Source organism: Microtus oregoni, unplaced genomic scaffold (genome assembly GCF_018167655.1).
Source record: "Microtus oregoni isolate MIOR12 unplaced genomic scaffold, Mior012 000036F_ref0000092, whole genome shotgun sequence".
NCBI lineage: Eukaryota > Metazoa > Chordata > Mammalia > Rodentia > Cricetidae > Microtus > Microtus oregoni.
The window spans coordinates 24,441,738-24,459,806 of NW_024543095.1; the positions used below are offsets into that span (position 1 = coordinate 24,441,738).

General features: G+C 35.9%; 1 protein-coding gene across 3 annotated transcripts in view; it reads right to left on the reverse strand.

Annotated features, from left to right (window-relative positions):
- Positions 1-18,069, reverse strand: part of Rictor (RPTOR independent companion of MTOR complex 2) — a 93,627-nt gene that overhangs the window by 36,261 nt on the left and 39,297 nt on the right. For all 3 annotated transcript variants that reach the window (XM_041630999.1, XM_041630998.1, XM_041631000.1), the window contains exons 7-11: positions 14,249-14,375; positions 11,593-11,762; positions 4,214-4,281; positions 3,385-3,452; positions 167-249 (exon numbers count right to left, since the gene is read on the reverse strand). In XM_041630999.1, the coding sequence (XP_041486933.1) occupies positions 167-249; positions 3,385-3,452; positions 4,214-4,281; positions 11,593-11,762; positions 14,249-14,375 (516 nt within the window). The remainder of the gene's footprint in view (positions 1-166; positions 250-3,384; positions 3,453-4,213; positions 4,282-11,592; positions 11,763-14,248; positions 14,376-18,069) is intronic.

Sequence of the window (18,069 nt, forward strand, 5' to 3'; positions counted from 1 at the left end):
AGTGGAACTGCAATCACAGGTAGCTATGACAGGTGTGCTGGAAGCCCAGCCTGAATCTTCCACAAGAGCAGGGCACAGCTCACTCTTAATAAGAAGCCTTCTCTACAGTCACTAATGTAACTTTTAAGAGTCCAGGCATGTAAGAATTACAGTAACTGTTACTTACCCTTATTTCCATATTTGGTATGCAAAGTACTCCAATTAGGGACTGGATCCCAGAGTTCCCAGGTTTACATAAATTAATAATACCTAAGGAGGATAAAAGTTAAAAAAAATTCTACAATAATATATCATGATATAAAATTTGTGATTATCTTTCAAGTTAAATTATACTACTTGGCTACTCTAATTGATATCATCTAACTAAAGGATACCAAGTATTCTCTGACAATCCCCACCGATTGCAAATTGTCATTAAGTCCATCACCTAAATTCCTCATCAATTTCTATTTCATATCTAGAAACTGATGAACACCAAGGTATATACATGAATACCTCTCTAGAAGTAAGAACATGAGAGAGAAAAACAACAGTATTTTCCCTATCGAATACTCCTCAGACTACAGGAAAAAAAAAAACAAACCCATATGACATTTGTCAAATATATTTCTAAAATCAGTTGAATGCATATATGAAAACAAGTAACATACTCTAAATTCACGGATCAAAGAGTTTAAGTTGCAGAATTTTGAACATACTAAAATTTTATGTCACAAAAGATATGTAAATAGGTGATAAGCAAGCATAAAATGCTCAGTATCATTAATTTTCATGAAATGCAAATTGTATCAGAGAGACCACTACACTAAAATAGTTAACACTGGGGATCACAACAGCAAACACTGAAAAGGATGCAGAGCAACTGAACTCACACCGGCTGATGGCAGTGCACAAGAGAACATTTGTACTGAGCAGCTAACCAGAGTGTGCATGTGCACCTTTTCCAGGATTAAAGAATGCTGGCATCTGTAAGCTTCTTCACAGTACATCACAGAAACTTAAATGGAATGATGGAGACACATAGGGACAGACAGACAAGCAGATAGTGGAGACAGATACAAAATCTACATAGTAAGAATATATGCTAACCACAGCAGTTTTCAAAATTCTTCCAAATGTTTTGTATTAAAATGTTAGGGTAGTCACACAGGACTCTAAAGCTCACTGTCACCACTACAATGGCTAAACAACCATTAACAAAAATTCTTAGAACCAGATATGTTTCAAATTCTGATTTTTTTCTTTCAAACTTCAGAATACCTGCATGTTTGTCATGGGATAACTCAGGTATGGACCCAACATAAAGTCATTTATGCTTCATATATACTTTATATATATATATCCTGAAGACAAATGTTCCTGTGTTAACTGTAACTAATCACATGAGGTCACATGTAAAATTTTCTATTTATGTCACCACTCCAAAAAAAAAAATCTCAGCTATTGAAGCAATTTGGATTTCATATTAAGGATGTTTGATTCGTATGTCCGTATGCATGAATAAGTTATAACTTCTCTTTAGACTTAGAAACAAAGTTCAAGTTAAACATAGTAAGCAGAATTAAGTGCTTAAGTTCTTGAAGAGCACTTCTCACACCTTGAGAAGCCAGAGATTGTGATAAGGGGCATAAACCTTCTTTTCTGCTAACACAGGAGAAAGGCTGTTGACACTTGGGGAAAATCTGTGCTGCTGAAGTTACCATCCCATCAGTTATGTGGAACTTGAAACCTGTCACCGTGTTAGCACTGCAGAACTTTATTTAATTCATAAATACTGCCACAGAACCTAAACACTATTTAGGAAAATGTTTCTGTTCGAAAAATATTTTGAAGGTGGGAACTTGAAATGCTACTATTTTCATCGTTCAACAAAAGGTAGAAAGCATCTAACTTTTAAAGTTTCTAGTCACAAGTCAATATATAATGGCATTGGGAGAAAGTCACTTAGTAAGAACGTATGAGGTGAATTTTAAACAGAGACTGACAACAATAGTCTAGAAGGAAGGTCGAAGAGTGAGCAGTTAGGTCATCTTGGTAGTTAAAGCACAGTGCAATCAATATGTTTCGTAAAAACAAAAACAGCACTGACAGTGGTTAAGCTGGAGATAACAGAGGACACTCAATGGCAGAAAACAGCATCATTCTCCTTAGCAGGAGGACCTAAGCTGTGTCTGTTAAAGAGGACCTGGGAGCTAGGATGCACTGCTCTATACTTTCAGCCTTGAGGGACCTCAATGATCACATGCCAGAAACCCAGTCCCCAAATGCACACTGATGGTTTCTGAGAGGTGACTGGGGATTAGATGAGGTCATCCTAACAAAGCCCCAAAACTAACTCTACGAGAGCAAAGTCTGGAGCTTGCAGTCTGTCATTTTCGCCATATGAGGTTAATGCCAGGTTCTTGAACATTTCAGCTTCCAGAAGTAAAAACTATATAAATCTTAATTTTAAAATAAATCACATACTTGTTAGCATTTAGTTTTGGGAATAAAAAATAAATTAGAATAAGTATGAAAATTATTATTATTTACTCTTACATTCACACACAGCCTTTCAGCTGTCCATGAAGGTAAGCACAACAGATAAGGCAAGGTTTTCACTGAGGTACTAAGATGGCAGAAGCACACTAGACACACTAGCGAAAGCCCAGTGGCTAGGATAAACATTTGTATAGAAAAGATATTTGTAAGATAGGGTTACTTAGTACACAGCAGTATTAAAGGAATTTTCTTTGTTCTGCTTATGCTAACGTTCCTTTACAAGCTCTCTTTGCAGGAATACTGTGAACCCAAGAAGGTGATCATTGCCAGAAAATAAAGTCAATGGCCATATTACTTTATGAAAAAATATTTTTTACTTCAGAGAATGAGGAAACATGTATAACCCGATATTAAAGAACTCTGGTGAGCTGGTTATGAGGCTCAGGAATAGAGCTCTTGCTTATCAGGCACAAAGCCCTGGGTTCAAAACAAGTAACAACAATGTTTGAGACTCCTAACACCCTGCCTAACATACCTACTACTTATGACATTACTAAACGATTTTAAGCAAGAAGCTTCAGCAATACATGATACATGAGTTTTGTCTTTTACTTTGGGAGTCTTCTTCAGGAATGTAGATCATGCTGGATTTTTCTTAAAATGTCCAGGTAATCAATAGCACAGTCTTGCAAGTATAATGAATGTGTATATACAGAACGGAATATGCTACTTATTATAAACTTTCTTCATTGTGTTTTAATCATTTTGTGTAAATCTCCTTGGTTATAATACCATAAATGTAAAACTACATTTGTATTTAAATTAGATGCTACAACAATTAAACATTTGAAAAACCAATTAAGGTCTATTCTTTGACGTCACTGAGCAACATACAGAACCTACCTGCCCATGAGCGGAATGTCGCAATGATTCCCATTTTACTGGCTAGAAATCGTGCCTCTCTGTCTTCTCTGTTGGAGGGTGGGGATAGGGAATTAGTAAAGACACAAGAGAAAAAAAGGAGGTGAGTTTCATTAAAGTATTTATGTTTGAAATCAAAACAAGATGTTTAAAAAAGAGCAGATTACTCTACAATTAGACAACTATTAGTATAAATTGATTTTCAATTTTCAATTGACAATATGATCTCAGAGCTCAGGAGACAGACAGGAGAACTGCTGTAGGTTCAAGGTCAGACTGGGCTACACAGCAGTTTCCTGGCTAGTCAGAGATAACACAGAAAGGCACAAATAAATTAATGAATAAAAATAAAATCTACACCATGATTTATAACTAAGTTAGAAATCTTGATCCTTCTGAAAACTGCTCTTTGCTGGGCTTCAACTGAGCACGAGAGCACAGCCAGCTGAATGAGCATCTGTGCAGCAAGGATGCTCCAGAAGCAAGAGCCCACGCCCACCACAGAAGCTTGTCAACCAGCATTCTCTTCCGCTTTTCTACACAGCAGGCCCAGTAATCTGCAGTCATCAAACAATTACTAAATCAAAGGAATCCAGTGCTGTATCAATGTGAAGATCACGAATTAACATTTAAATTTCTCAAAGCCTTCCTTTAGTGTATACTATGTAACTCAGAGAGTACAACGTAAACCCTGAGATAGGACATTCACGTATACTCCCACTCCCTAGCACTGTACACTATCAGTGTAACCATAGCACTTAATATAAGTACACAGACACCACACGCCCTAGCAGAAACTCATGGTACTTACTTGAGCTGTCCTTCAGCTGTATCTGGACTGTGTCTGTAGTGGAAATCAGTATAGGGTGCTAAAATTCGCTAATTAGAAAAGGAAATAGAAACAGAAGCAATTTTTATTATAAAAGGCATTCTTTCTATAACACAAAATTAATTTCATTCCTCTGTGTCTTTAAGAGGATTAGCTGTTTTAGTTATTTAATCTTCAAATTCATTTTAAAAATGTAGCGTGATTTTAGGTACATTAACTGAATTTTTAGTTCATAAATTAAGGTATAATATGCATCTATGAAACAAAGCAGACACAGGTATAAATGTGTTTCTCGGTTGGGTTGGCAGTCATCTTCCTTCAGCACCCAATATGATTACCAAATACACCCGTTTCCATTGACTATTGAGAAACCAAGTGTCAAAGGTTCTTTTGAAGTCACATGTCTTTTTGTTGGTTTCTTCTTCTCCTCAAGTTGTTCTTGAGTTTATGAAATCTGGATTTAGCAGTCTTATGATGGAGTGTCTAACAACTTATTTTCTTTTACATTCTATTTGAAAAATGTAGTTAAATCTAGAAGCTAAATTTTAGTCATTGTTTCTGTGGATCCTTGCTTTCTGCTAATCTTCTCTCTCCTCCCTAAGGATTGAACTGTTGTTGTGTTGATGTTCTGTGTCCCGGATGCCGCTCACCCTCTCTGTGATTTACTCTGGTTATTTTCAGTTTCCTATTGACATCTCCTTGTCCACAATAAAATTGGAATTTCACAGAATCCTGACTTCTAGATCTATTTTTCACACTAGAAATTTCATTTGACTCATTTTGTATGTCTAATTATAGGACAAAAGTTACCATATTTTCACTTACAGTTGCTTTCCAGAACAAATTAAGTATGGTTTACTTAAACTCTTTTCTATTTGGATTATGCCTAAGCAAGTACTAAGAATTTTTTTCTTTTGAGTTTTCAGTAATGTGATTTTTTTTTGTAGAATAGAAATCATGTATGCTGGGAGCTGAACTGTCTGTCCAAGCACATACACTTTTCCACCATATTTTCTGATATAGCCTCCCACTGAACCTAGAGATCATTGTTTACGCTAGTCCACAAGGTACTGTGCCCCTGGGACCCATCTGTCTCCGGCACATTTCACCATATCCAGTTGTTCATCGGGTGTTGCAGATGCCAACTTCGGTCCCTGTGCTTGTACCAAGCACTTCATACATTGAGCCAGCCAGTCCATGACTAGACAACTCTAAATGAATGTTCACAGTCATTTTATAGAAGATCTACCTGATGTTATCTCCCACTAGAGGTGGTTGATCTTTTCTTTTATGCAGATAAATGAAAGCAGCTAATCATTCTACTCCAAGGCAGTTATACTGCAATTCCAGTAACACTAGGTCTATCTGTTTGTTCTGACATCCTAGTATGTTCTGCCAGTGCTTTCAACAGAACGTAGGTATTTTTACTCCTTAGCAATGAGAATGGGGTTTTAAAAGATTCCTTTCTATTATTTTTCACTATGTGTGCGTGTTGTGACTTCATGTGCATGAGTGTGGGTGTCCACAGAGGCCAAGGAGGCAGGTGTCCCTGGAGCTGGAGTTACAAGAGCTGTTTGCTGACACTCAAACTGGGACCCTGGAAGAGCGGATGGCTCTAACCATGGAACCACCTTTCCAGTCAAAAGGATTGGATTTTTTTCTTCTTCTTCTTTTTAAAACAAAACCAAAAAAACCCCCCAAAAAACAAAAAAAAACAAGGTCTCATTATGTAGCCTTGCTTAATCTGGAATTCACTATGTAGAACAGGGTGGTCTAGAACTCAGAAAATTATGCTTGCCTCTGTCTCCCAAGTACTGGGATTAAAGGCAATACACCATCCCAAGAACGATATTTTAAAGACAATATTTTGCATGTTAAACTGAGACCTTTATTCCAATAACTTTGAGAATCTGGTAAAAGTCAAGAACAGATTAGTTACAAATTATCCAGTTTGTTACTTTAGCACACCCACCAAAAGTTCTTGAGTTTTCTGATCTCAAGTAGAGTATATGTGAATTTCCCCTTCAAATATACCCTGAGTAGGAAACTGCCTAGGAAAAAGTAAACACTTCCATGATAACTTGTATAAATTCACTACAAATGAATATCAGGGTAAACTAAAAACATAGTGAGCCACTCATCTATTTTTAACAGGAGGAAGATGATGTCTGGTAGCAGAGATAAGGGTACTATCGGTAGTTCTTTATAGAAAAGAAAAGGCATTGATTTAAAATGAAAACAAAATGATATGATGAATAAAAAGATTACATTCTCCTAACTTAATCCATGATAAAGACACAGTGATGAAGACAGAGGACAGTGATAGCCAGCCAAGAAAGCTGGCATGTACTACACAGGAAGAACTATGCAACATACTTATGTAGAGCAGAAAAAAAGAGGAAATGCATATAGCTAAATGTAAACTTGGATGGATGAAAAGTACTACAGTTATTATTGTTAAGATTTGTTATTTAGAACACTGAAATTTCAAAATATTTTTTAACTCTGAAAACCATGGCCTTCATTTTACCTATGAAAAATATAAGTAGATGTCTTCGTAGTATGATTGAGCATCTTTTGGGTATATGCCCAAGAGGAGAATTGCTCCATCCTGAGGTAGGTTGATTCCCAATTTTCTGAGAAACGGTCATGCTGATAGCCAAAGGTTGTACAAGTGTGCATTCTCACCAGCAATGGATGAGTGTTCCCCTTACTCTACATCCTCTCTAGCATAAGCTATCATTAGTGCTCTTGATTTTAGCCATTCTGACAGGATTAAGATGGTATCTGAGAACTGTTTAATTTCCCTGATGGTTAAGGATATTGAACATTTCCTTAAGTGTCTTTCAGCCATTTGAGATTCTTCTGTTGAGAATTCTGTTTATTTCTGTATCCCACTTCTTAATTGGGTTATTTGGAATTTTGATGTCTAATATCTTGAGTTCTTTATATATTTTGAAGATCAGTCCTTTGTCTGATGTGGGTTGGTGAAGATCTTTTCCCATTCAGTAGGCTGCCTTTTTGTCTTATTGTCTTTGTCCTTTGCCTTACAGAAGCTTCTCAGTTTCAGGAGGTCCCATTTATTTATTGTTGCTCTCAGTGTCTGTGCTACTGTGGTTATATTTAGGAAATGATCTCCTGTGCCCATGCATTGGGGGATACTTCACACTTTCTCTTCAATCAAGTTCAGTGTAGCTGGATTTATATTGAGGTCTTTAATCCATTTGAACTTGAGTTTTGTGCATGGGGATAGATATAGATCTATTTTCATTCTTCTATATGTTGACATCCAGCTATGCCAGCACCATTTGTTGAAGATGTTTTCTTTTTTACATTGTAAAATTTTAGCTTTGGTGTCAAAAATCAAATGTTCATCAGTGTGTGGACTAATATCTGGGTCTTCAATATGAATCCAATGGTCAATTTCTCTGTTTTTATGCTAATACCAAGTTGTTTTCATTACTGTAGCTCTGTAATAGAGCTTGATGTAAGGTATGGTGATGCCTCTGGAAGTTCCTTTATTGTACAGAACTGTTTTGGCTATCCTCGGTTTTTAATTTTTCCATATGAAGTTGAATATTGTTATTTCAAGGTCTGTGAAGAATTGTCTTGGAATTTTGATGGGAATTGTATTGAATCTACAGATTGCTTTTGGTAGAATTGCCATTTTTATGTTGATCCTACCTATCCAAGAGCATGGGAGATCGTTCCATTTTCTGGTATCTTCAATTTCTTTCTTCAAAGACCAAAGTTCTTGTCAAATAGATCTTTCACTTCTTTGGTTAGTGTTACCCGAAGACATTTTATGTTATTTGTGGCTATTGTGAAAGGTGATTTTTCTCTGATTTCTTTCTCAGCTTTGTTATCATTTGTACAAAGGAGGTTACTGATTTTTTTTGAGTTGATCTTGTATCCTGCCACATCACTGAAGGTATTTATCAGTTGTAGGAGTTCTCTGGTAGAGTTTTTGGGGTCATTTATATATACTATCTTATCATCTGCAAATAACAAAAGTTTGACTTTTTCCTTCCTAATTTGAATCCTGTTGATCTCCTTTTATTGTCTTATTGCTATACCTAGAACGTCAAGAACTATGCTGACAAGATATGGAGAGAGTGGACAGCCTTGTTCAACTATGTTCATAGCAGCATTGTTTGTAATAGCCAGAACCTGCAAACAACCCAGATGCCCCTCAGCTAAAGAATGGATAAAGAAAATGTGGCATACTTACATGTTAGAGTACTCTCAGCAATAAAAAGCAATGACATCTTGAATTGTACATGCAAATGGGTGGAACTAGAAAACACCATCCTGAGTGATATAACCCAGACCCAAAAAGATGCGCTATGTACTCACTCATAAGTGGATACTAGCTATAAACAAAAGATATTGAGCCTATAGTTCATGAATCTAGAGAAGCTAAGTAACAAGGTGAACCCTAAGAAAAATATATATATAAAACCACCTGGAAAGTTGAAATAGACAAGATCACCTGACAAAATTGGGAACATGGAGGTAGGGGGAGAAGGCTGGATGGAAGGGGAAAAGGAGAGGAGAAGGGGAGGGGCAAGGAGAACTTGAGGGAACAGGATAGTCGAGATAGAGTAAGGACAGAGATGAGAGCAAGGAAAGAGATCCATTATTAATTGAGAGAGCCATTATTGGGTTAGCAAAGAAACCTACCTGGCTCTAGAGAAATTTCCAGGAATCCACAAGGATGACCCCAGCTAAGACCCTAAGCAATAGAGAGGGGGCCTGAACTGGCCTTGCCCTGTAGTCAAACTGATGAATACTTTAAATATCACCACAGAACCTTCATCCAGCAACTGATGGAAAGAGAGGCAGAGACCTAGTGGAGCACTGCAGTGAGCTCCCAAAGTCCAGCTGAAGAGTGGGAGTGAGAATATGAGCAAAGAGGTCCAGACCATGGTGGAGACATGCGCTGAAACAGTCTACCTGAGCTAACGGGAGCTCACCAACTCTAGCCAGACTGGGAAGGAACAAACATAGGACCAAACTAGTCCCTCTGAATGTGGTTGACAGTTGTATGGCTGGGGCAGACTGAGGGGCCACTGGCAGTGGCACCAGGATTTATCCCTACTGCTTGTACTGGCTTTTTGGGAACCTATTCTCTTTGTATGGATACCTTGCTCAGCCTAGGTATAATAGGGAGGGCCTTGGACCTTCCCCAAAAAATGTGCCTTACCCTGGCTGAGGAGTGGATGGGAGGGTAAGTGGAGGAAAGGGAGGAGGCGAAGGAGTGGGGAACTTGGATTTGTATGTATAATGAAAAAAGATAGTTTAATTTAAAAAAAAGAAAAATTTAAGTCAAGAAAAACTAAATAACTTGCCTAAAGCCACAAAGTTAGCAAGATCATGCGATAAATTCACACCTAATATACTATATTCTTGAGGGAACTATATTCTCATCATCTAACAGAACCTGTAAAGCCTAAAGTCGACCCTCTCAGGCTTTGTGTCACTGGGGTGACATCTTATTAAGGGAAAAAAATGTTTATGGCTGCAAGCATAAAATATAAGAATTTATTTAAAAATATATCATAGTCTTCACAGGTTATTTTCATTTACATAAAGGTTTGCTAGTTTGCTTTATAATGTATAGAATTTAAAAAGCCTATGCTAATACCTTGAGTCATCTCTTCTCTTTAAATAAAAACATCTTCAATTTTTAATAGTAATTATTCAACTTGATAAAAATTAAAGCTAAGTATTCTATGAAAGATCAGTAATACCCATTGGCATAGGACTCCAATGAATAATACATTTAAAAATCACTAAGAGACTATTATGTTTATTACATTTGTTAGTAATGATAGTCTGATGAAGTTTCATCATCTGTAACGTTCTAAAAATAGTCCCAATGGCAAGAATGCTGGTGCTGACTACAGTCCACCTACATGGCAAGCTGAGGTGGGAGTCTACGATCTGGAGACCATCTCAGGGATCATAGTAAGACCAGATCACATGAAAGAGAGGTGGGGGAGGGGAGAGGAAACATCCTAATAAAATCAGAACCACAACATTTTAAGGCTCCTACCCTAAAATGGTAAGGATAATTAGAAAATGGTAAGCATTCTAAATCTCATTTAAATTCTTGACTTAAATTTATTTTAGATGCTATCTTCAACAAACAATAATGTACTACATTCAAAACCAACTCTTAAGATCTAACTTGTGATAGCTGCTCTGTCCAGTATCGTCTCACTAGGAGCCCTGTTTGGCCTCCAACTCCCATTTCTCCTACTCTGCCTCATGAATGCTAGGATTATAGTCAGGGCTGCCATCCTCAGTTAATAACACCTTATCATAAGAAGTATATAGTAACCTCAGTAATTTAGATATAAAACTTCCACCTGAATTAGTAAATATTTTACATTCATATTTTTAAAAGATACATTAATTACAGATAGTGTCAAAGTGTTTTTCCCCTTTTGTATTATTAATTTAGGATGTGTACAAGTGTGTGCACATATGCTTATGATGTGAGCATAGGTATACATATGCCATGGTGTGCCCACGGAGGTTGGAGGACACCTTTTGGGAGTCTCTTCTCTCTTCCACCTTATTTCTGAGGAAGAATTCTTCTTGCTGATTTTTTGCCCCTGAGTTTCCTACAGGAGCTTCCAGGCAGATCTGGGATCACAAAATTGAATCATGTCCAGCTTTTACGTGGTCCCAAGACCAAACTCAAGCTGTCAAATTACATGTTAAAGAGTTTTCCCTCTGAACCATCTCTTCAGTCCCCAAAGTGGTTCTTATATTAAAAAATTTTTGTATTGTTTAATGAATAAACAGAACATAATTAGCAGAAAATAGACAATATTAACATAGTGAATTTCTTATTAGAAGGTGTCTTAGTATAAACTTTACTCATCCTTTAGTTTGCTCAGGAAACTTCTTAGGGCTAATACAAAATGAACTATTTTGCATGTTGCTGAAATACTGATAACATTTTTAATTTATTACTAATCAAATAACTATACAAAATGAGAATAAACCAAATGAACACAGGTTAGATAATTAATGTAGCACTTGAGTCTATAATCTCAAAATTTCAAAGTAAGGTTATGTATTTAAACTTATATATTTTGGGCTAGAGAGATGGCTCAGGGGTTAAGACCATTGGCTGCTCTTCCAAAGGACCCAAGTTCGATTCCCAGCACCCACATGGTACCTTACAAGCATCTGAAACTCCATTTCTTGGGGTTCCGACGCCCTCTTCTAGCCTCTGTGGGCTCTGTACACATATGGTGCACAGACATTCACCAAGGTAAAACCCTGACACCCATTAATTATTTTTAAGAATTGTATTTTAAATTAGAAACACTAAAAGTGCCTACCTCTAATTCTACATCAGCTCGCACATACTGTCGGGTCTTTGGATGATTAAGAAGGTGCAAAATTGTAGTAATGAGGGCCTCATTTATTCGACTTAATTGGCAATCAATCACATTTTTCAGGATGGTGTTTAGTCCGCCTCGAAGGGCTACCACCTCGGGGTTCTGAAGTGCTAAAATGAAAGAAAAACTAATTATATTCATAGTATTAAGTATTTAAAACCTACACTTTTACTAAAATCTTAAGTTTCCTTTTGGATTTGGAAACTTTCTTAGTACCTATATTTACAAGTAAAAGATTTCACTTAAGAGTCATTTACTATCTTTTTCCCAAGCCTGATTTTTAAAATGTCTTTGAACAATTTTGTCATATTCTTCAGACTTACTTTACTTAGTATTTTTCTTCAATTTCAGAGTACATTTTACTGTGGAGACACTAGCCCTTTAGTGATTTTTTTTCAAATATTTTATAGTATTTGTAATTTTAAAATTTGCTTCAAATAGTGTATATCATTTACTTTTATCAAAAAAAAAAAACCACAGACATAAAATCATACATCCACACAGACCCCTTTGTAACTTTAAGATAAACTTCTCTCTTACTTTGAAGACCATGACTGCTCCTCACATGTAGTTTCTGCTTTTTGTTGTGGACCTTGTTTTGGAAACAGTGCCTAAAAGTCAGCACAGAGCTCAGACAGTCTCACACGCACTATTCTGTCTGTGTACTGAGTGTCTATCACCATGTGGGTCAGACATGGATGCATCTTTATGACTTACGTTTCATCTGTTTCAATCTGTCATGAAATTGGAATTCACTGAGATAATAAACTCAATTTTCCCCACAAATATTTTACTAATTATCCCATCATGTTTCTCTAATTATACCTATTCTCTTTTTAGAGACAGTGTTGCTATATTTGCAAGCTGGTTTTGAATTTGGTGTCTTACTAGCTCTGGCTCCCAAGGCTGAGATGACAGGGATATGTTGTCATGTCCAGTAGGGTTTTTATTCTTAATGATATGCCAATGTGTTTTTCAAAATATGATCAGTAACTTTTTTTTTAAAGGTTTTTTTCTCTTAAAAAATGAGTGAAGTTAATAGTTTTAAAAATAATATGAGGGGGCTGGAGAGATGGCTCAGAGGTTAAGAGCACTGACTGCTCTTCCAAAGGTCCTGAGTTCAATTCCCAGCAACCACATGGTGGCTCACAACCACCTGTAATGAGATCTGGTGCCCTCTTCTGGCCTGCAGGCATATATGCAGACAGAACACTGTACACATAATAAAAAAATCTTTAAAACAAAACAAAAAACAAAATAATATGAAAAGAAAGTTTCCTTTCTCCTAAATTTTTTTTTCACAATGTTTCTAGAGCTTCTTCTGTCATGTTTGTTCTGGACTTTAGAGTTGGGTTTTCTCCTGTTTTCTAAAATTAGGTAAAATCACACAGGACCACAGTGCAGATTTCAATGGTATGGGTCAGTAATATCTGAACAGTTACACCCACGCCCAAATCTGCTTGATGTAGAACTTAACTACGTTAGAAGGTCCAATGTACTTCCTCCCGTGTCATCACTGTCTTCATTATCTCTCTTTATTACAAGTTAGCTGTACCTTCTTAAACCCCAATCTGACACACTCAAAAGCATCTTCTCCACACAAATCACCATATTTCCTATATATTTCTTTTGTTTATTCTACTGTGATTATTTCTGAAATATATCAAATTTAAATTTTCACAATTCCACATAGATCACTTCTTCACTTGATTCAGTTTTCCGATATATATTTATAGTGACAACTAGCAGCTTTCCAATATTTAAACTTCATTCATTACTTTATCCAAAATATGGTTAAGCATTTTAAACAATGTTTACTAATTGTGTTGTTTCAAAAAATAAGGTACAAAGTAACTAAGAAAGATAATGTATGTCCACCTCTAGCTTTGAGTCTTCAGTGGTAGAGTGGCTCTTCGTTTGTAACTTAAACTTTATTAATTTATTTATTATCCCAAGCAGAAATATGACCGCCACAATTTGTACTTTTGGCAATAGAAAAAAAACTCATTATCTTCTTGATACTTAAAATTATATTCCACTGATAACAAATGAAATTGAACTTTTAAAGTTTTTAAAGTAGGTATTTAGGGATTATTTCTGTTTACTATTTTACTTTATACTTGTTATTTTGCTTGTTTGATCTGCCAACAATCTTTTTTTGTTTTTGGTTCCTTAACGTAAACTCTATTGCTACCACCCATGTACAATAATTCACAACCGACTTTCCTCATGTCCAGATAAATATACATTCATGTTTCTACTCTCCCTTTTTTCGCTCTAATCTCTGATCTGTAATACAAAGGGTTTTATTAGGATTAATTTTTTGCACTGTAAACTATTACTTTAAACCATATCAAGACATAGTATCATCAATGTCAGAAGGTTACACGAGTAGATTTCATTACTACTGGATTGAAGACAATCAAATTTTATAATAAATTTGAAAATTTACACAATAATAATATGAATTTTGAATTGTCTACTTTCCAATAAGAAGTAAACATTTTCTTATTTTTGTAGCACTTTTCTTCTAAGGACATTAGGTAATATTATATGTACTTTATAAAACATTTCATTACTTCAAGAAAATTCTGACCTAGTTCACAGATAATGGCAATGCATGCCCGGACCATTCTGTCTCTTTCTTGAAGGCCATCATTTCCAACTGCAATTAGTGAGTTGGCCACAGAACTAGGAAACAAGGAAGCATTCACAGTAATCATCTGTAACAGAGAAGAATCAGAAGGTAAGTCATTTACATTGAAAATTTTATTTTATTCAGATGGAGATAGTTCAGGCACAAAATTCTCGTAAGATCAAGGCACCAATTTTAACATTTAGCTTTGTATGGACATCCTAAAGGATTGTTTTAACTATAAAGATTGCTATTATTATAACTAACAGCAAATATTAACAGTAGTTCCTATGGAAATGGTCCTGATTCTTTTCTAATAATTTAAAACTAAATTAATTACTAAACAAGATTATTTCTAAGATTCTAGGTCTCTCCAGAATAGGAGTGGCATCTTACACAGCTCCTCGGTGTCCACAATGTCGCCCAGTGGACACACACCTGTGCTGCTCCATCATCACCATGTCCCTGACACTTACCTCCATTCCTCCCGCCTGATCAAACTTATTTGAACTTCATCCAGTCAAAACTCTTTAGCTGTCACTACCTGTTGCTATGCCAAAAGGTAGCCTGACTAATTCAGAATCTTTTCTTGATGTGTAAAAAATTCTGAGGTAAATCATATGTATATATACCTTGCAATAAAACTTGGGGTAAACCTAAATCAAAAGATGAACAGTCAATAACATTAACTACAATTCTGGAAATATGTCAAGACCGTTTATGTTTGGTTTAAAAAGCAGGAAGAAAATAAAGCAGGTGGCAAACTACTGTTTAATACAGACTATGTGGTAAATCAACTATTTCAAAGTTAACACCCTTGGGAAGGAAAAGAAGAGAAGTTTTGTTCTGACAGAGAGAAAAGTAACTTTTCCTGATGTTACTGGAGTTAGAAACCTGTTAGAAGAATTAAAATTTGTGTTCTGATACAGGATACAAGATGACTAGAGAAAGACACTCAGGTAAGGTTATGAGGACCAAGGAAACCATCTGTGCTGGTCAGTCTGGCTGTAACACAGGTAGCTTATGTCATGTAAGCAGCAATAAGTAATACTACACGGTTCAACTGAAATTAAAGAACTCAATTTCACAATCATAAGATAAACATTTCCAATCACTAGACTCTAAGTAAGGTGTCCCAGTTGTTCTTAATCAATTCTTCCCACTAACCAAATAAAGGAGGATAAAGGTAGTGAGGTAGAAGAAAATGATCTTCCCGGGGAGAAAAACCTCATATCTTATATTTTAATTTTTGCTGGTATGCTATACATAGCTCTGGTGTTCGTAAGAGAACTTCTAGGAAAGAACTGGAAGATGGATCAGGAGTTACCAGTACAGCTACTCTTCTGGAGGACCCAAACTCATTCCCCAAGACCAACTCTGGGGAATCCATCACCTCTGGCTTCTGTACCTGCAACCATGTGCACATAGCATTTGCCCTCTATACATATATATATATATATATATATATATATATATATATATATATATATATATAATTTTAAAAATTAAAAACATTTAAAGAATTATCTAGAAATAAATTTCATGTGATATATTTCTAAAAGAGCTAAGATAATTTAGTTTTCCAAATTAAACAGACTACTAAGTAATAAAGTATATTTTCTTTGCCAAGTCAATCCTCTTTTTGAGTGAGATTGCTTACATGGAAAATGAAGATGTAAACAATGAAATTGTGCCAACAATTTCAAATACAGAAAGAAATTCTACCTAAAATCTTATATGGCTACTAAAAACATTCTTTATCTATTAAATAGATTATGGACCAAATACATAAAATTAAATTTTATAAATAGAAATTATGGTTTATATTTTCCAGGGAGATGCAAGTGAAGAAACTCTCAGAGTCAATGAGATCGAAGGATGCTTTCCTCACTTATTTGTCTAACCTCAATAAAGGAAAAGTCCTACAATGTCTGATACTTTGTGGCCACTATTTATAGCCATCTTTTCTGGCACGAACAGACACATAAAGCAAGGAGCAAGCCTAGACAATAAATCCACACAACTGACACAAAGCAGATACACACAGTGATCTTAGAAAAAAAGGTAAAATTTGTGTTGTGACTGGAAGGTGAACGGAGGGTGGAAAGAGGAGGAAATGAGAAGCAAGCAGTAATTGTGGTAATGGTGGTATTTTGCATACTACATGTATGGTGTCATAAGATGACAGCTTAGATAGAAATGTTTGGCAGGACCAAAGTAGGCAGGTTGTACTTAACACCTATTAGTCAATGTAGTTTTGGAAATCTGGACACTGAGTTCTCATTCTGGCTTTCCCACTATCTAGTGTTATAGTATAATGAGGGCATCTAATTCCAACAAATGAAATCTTACAGGTACAAAGAACAGAAAACGACAGTATAAATTCCTATTAATATTAATAGTATTAATCCCCGATAGTATTAATTCTTATTTTATGAATAAAGACATTCCATATGAATATAGCAAAGATAAGCTAGCATGGCAAGAAGCAGAATATATAGTATTATGTATGTGTACATTTGAAGGGGTATGTATATGTGTACAGGTCCCACTATGTGGAAACCAGAGGTCAATGTTGGATGTTTTCCTCAGTTACTGTTCATCTTATGATTTGAGACAGGGTCTCTCACTGAACCTGGAGCCCAGTGATTCAGTTAAACTGGCTGGGCAAGAACCCCAGGGATCTGTCTTACCCTTTCTGCAGCACTGGGATTATGCCATATTCACATTTTTACTAGAGATATGAACTCTGGTCCTAATGCTTATGCAGCAAGGATTTTATTAATTGAGCCATCATCTTGCCAACCCTAGTAGAATTTAAATGAAAAGGAGAGCAGGAACAGACTATGCAGAAAACATGTACAACAAAACCAGAAAGAAATACCAGATGAAAAGAGCAAAAAAAAAAAAAAAAAAAAAGATCAGAGACACTGAAGAAAAAGGTCGAATAAATGAGGTATGTAAATGAGAAGAAAAGATAATTACTCAGACTTTTTATGTGCCTTCACACATGTTTGAAAACCTAGCTTCTTTAGCTTTAGGGTAGCTTAACCCATGACTAATTATGGAGTATGTCAGTTACTTTTCTTCTAATATTTTACTTAAAACAAAAGTTTCAAAGCCTATCCTTGTGGCAATTTGAAAGGAAATGACCGCACTAGGAGTGGCACTATAAGGAGGTGTGACTTTGTTGGAGTAGGTGTGGCCTTGCTAGAGAAAGTATGTCACTGTGGGAGTGGGCTTTGAGGTGTCCTATGCTCAAGTTAAACCTAGTGGCAATTTAAGTTTTGTTGCCTGTGAATTAAGATGCAGAATTCCCAGATGCTTCTCCAGCACCATGTCTGTCTGCATGCTGCAATGTACCACAAACCTCTGAAACTGTGAGCCACCCCAATTAAATGTTTCTTTTATAAGAATTGTCATGGTCATGGTGTCTCTTCACAGCAATAGAAACACTGACTAAGACACGCTCCAATATCACTTTCATTGGAATTTCAATCTTCTTTAAAAAAAACTCGTCCATTTCCTTATTTCTTACTATGTTTAAAAAAAAAAGAGGGAAAGGAGAAAACAGTATACTAATTCTGTAATCTAGCATCTGAAACATGCAATAAATTTAAAGACAAGGAAAAGAAGACATAGCTAATAAATTCAATTATTGAAAAATTTTATGTGTATGTAAGTGAATGTAGTGGTAAACACCTGCATTTCCAGCATTAGGGAGGCTGAGGCAGGAGAATAAAGAGCTTGAGGCCACTCTGGGCTCCAAAATGTAGTTTGTT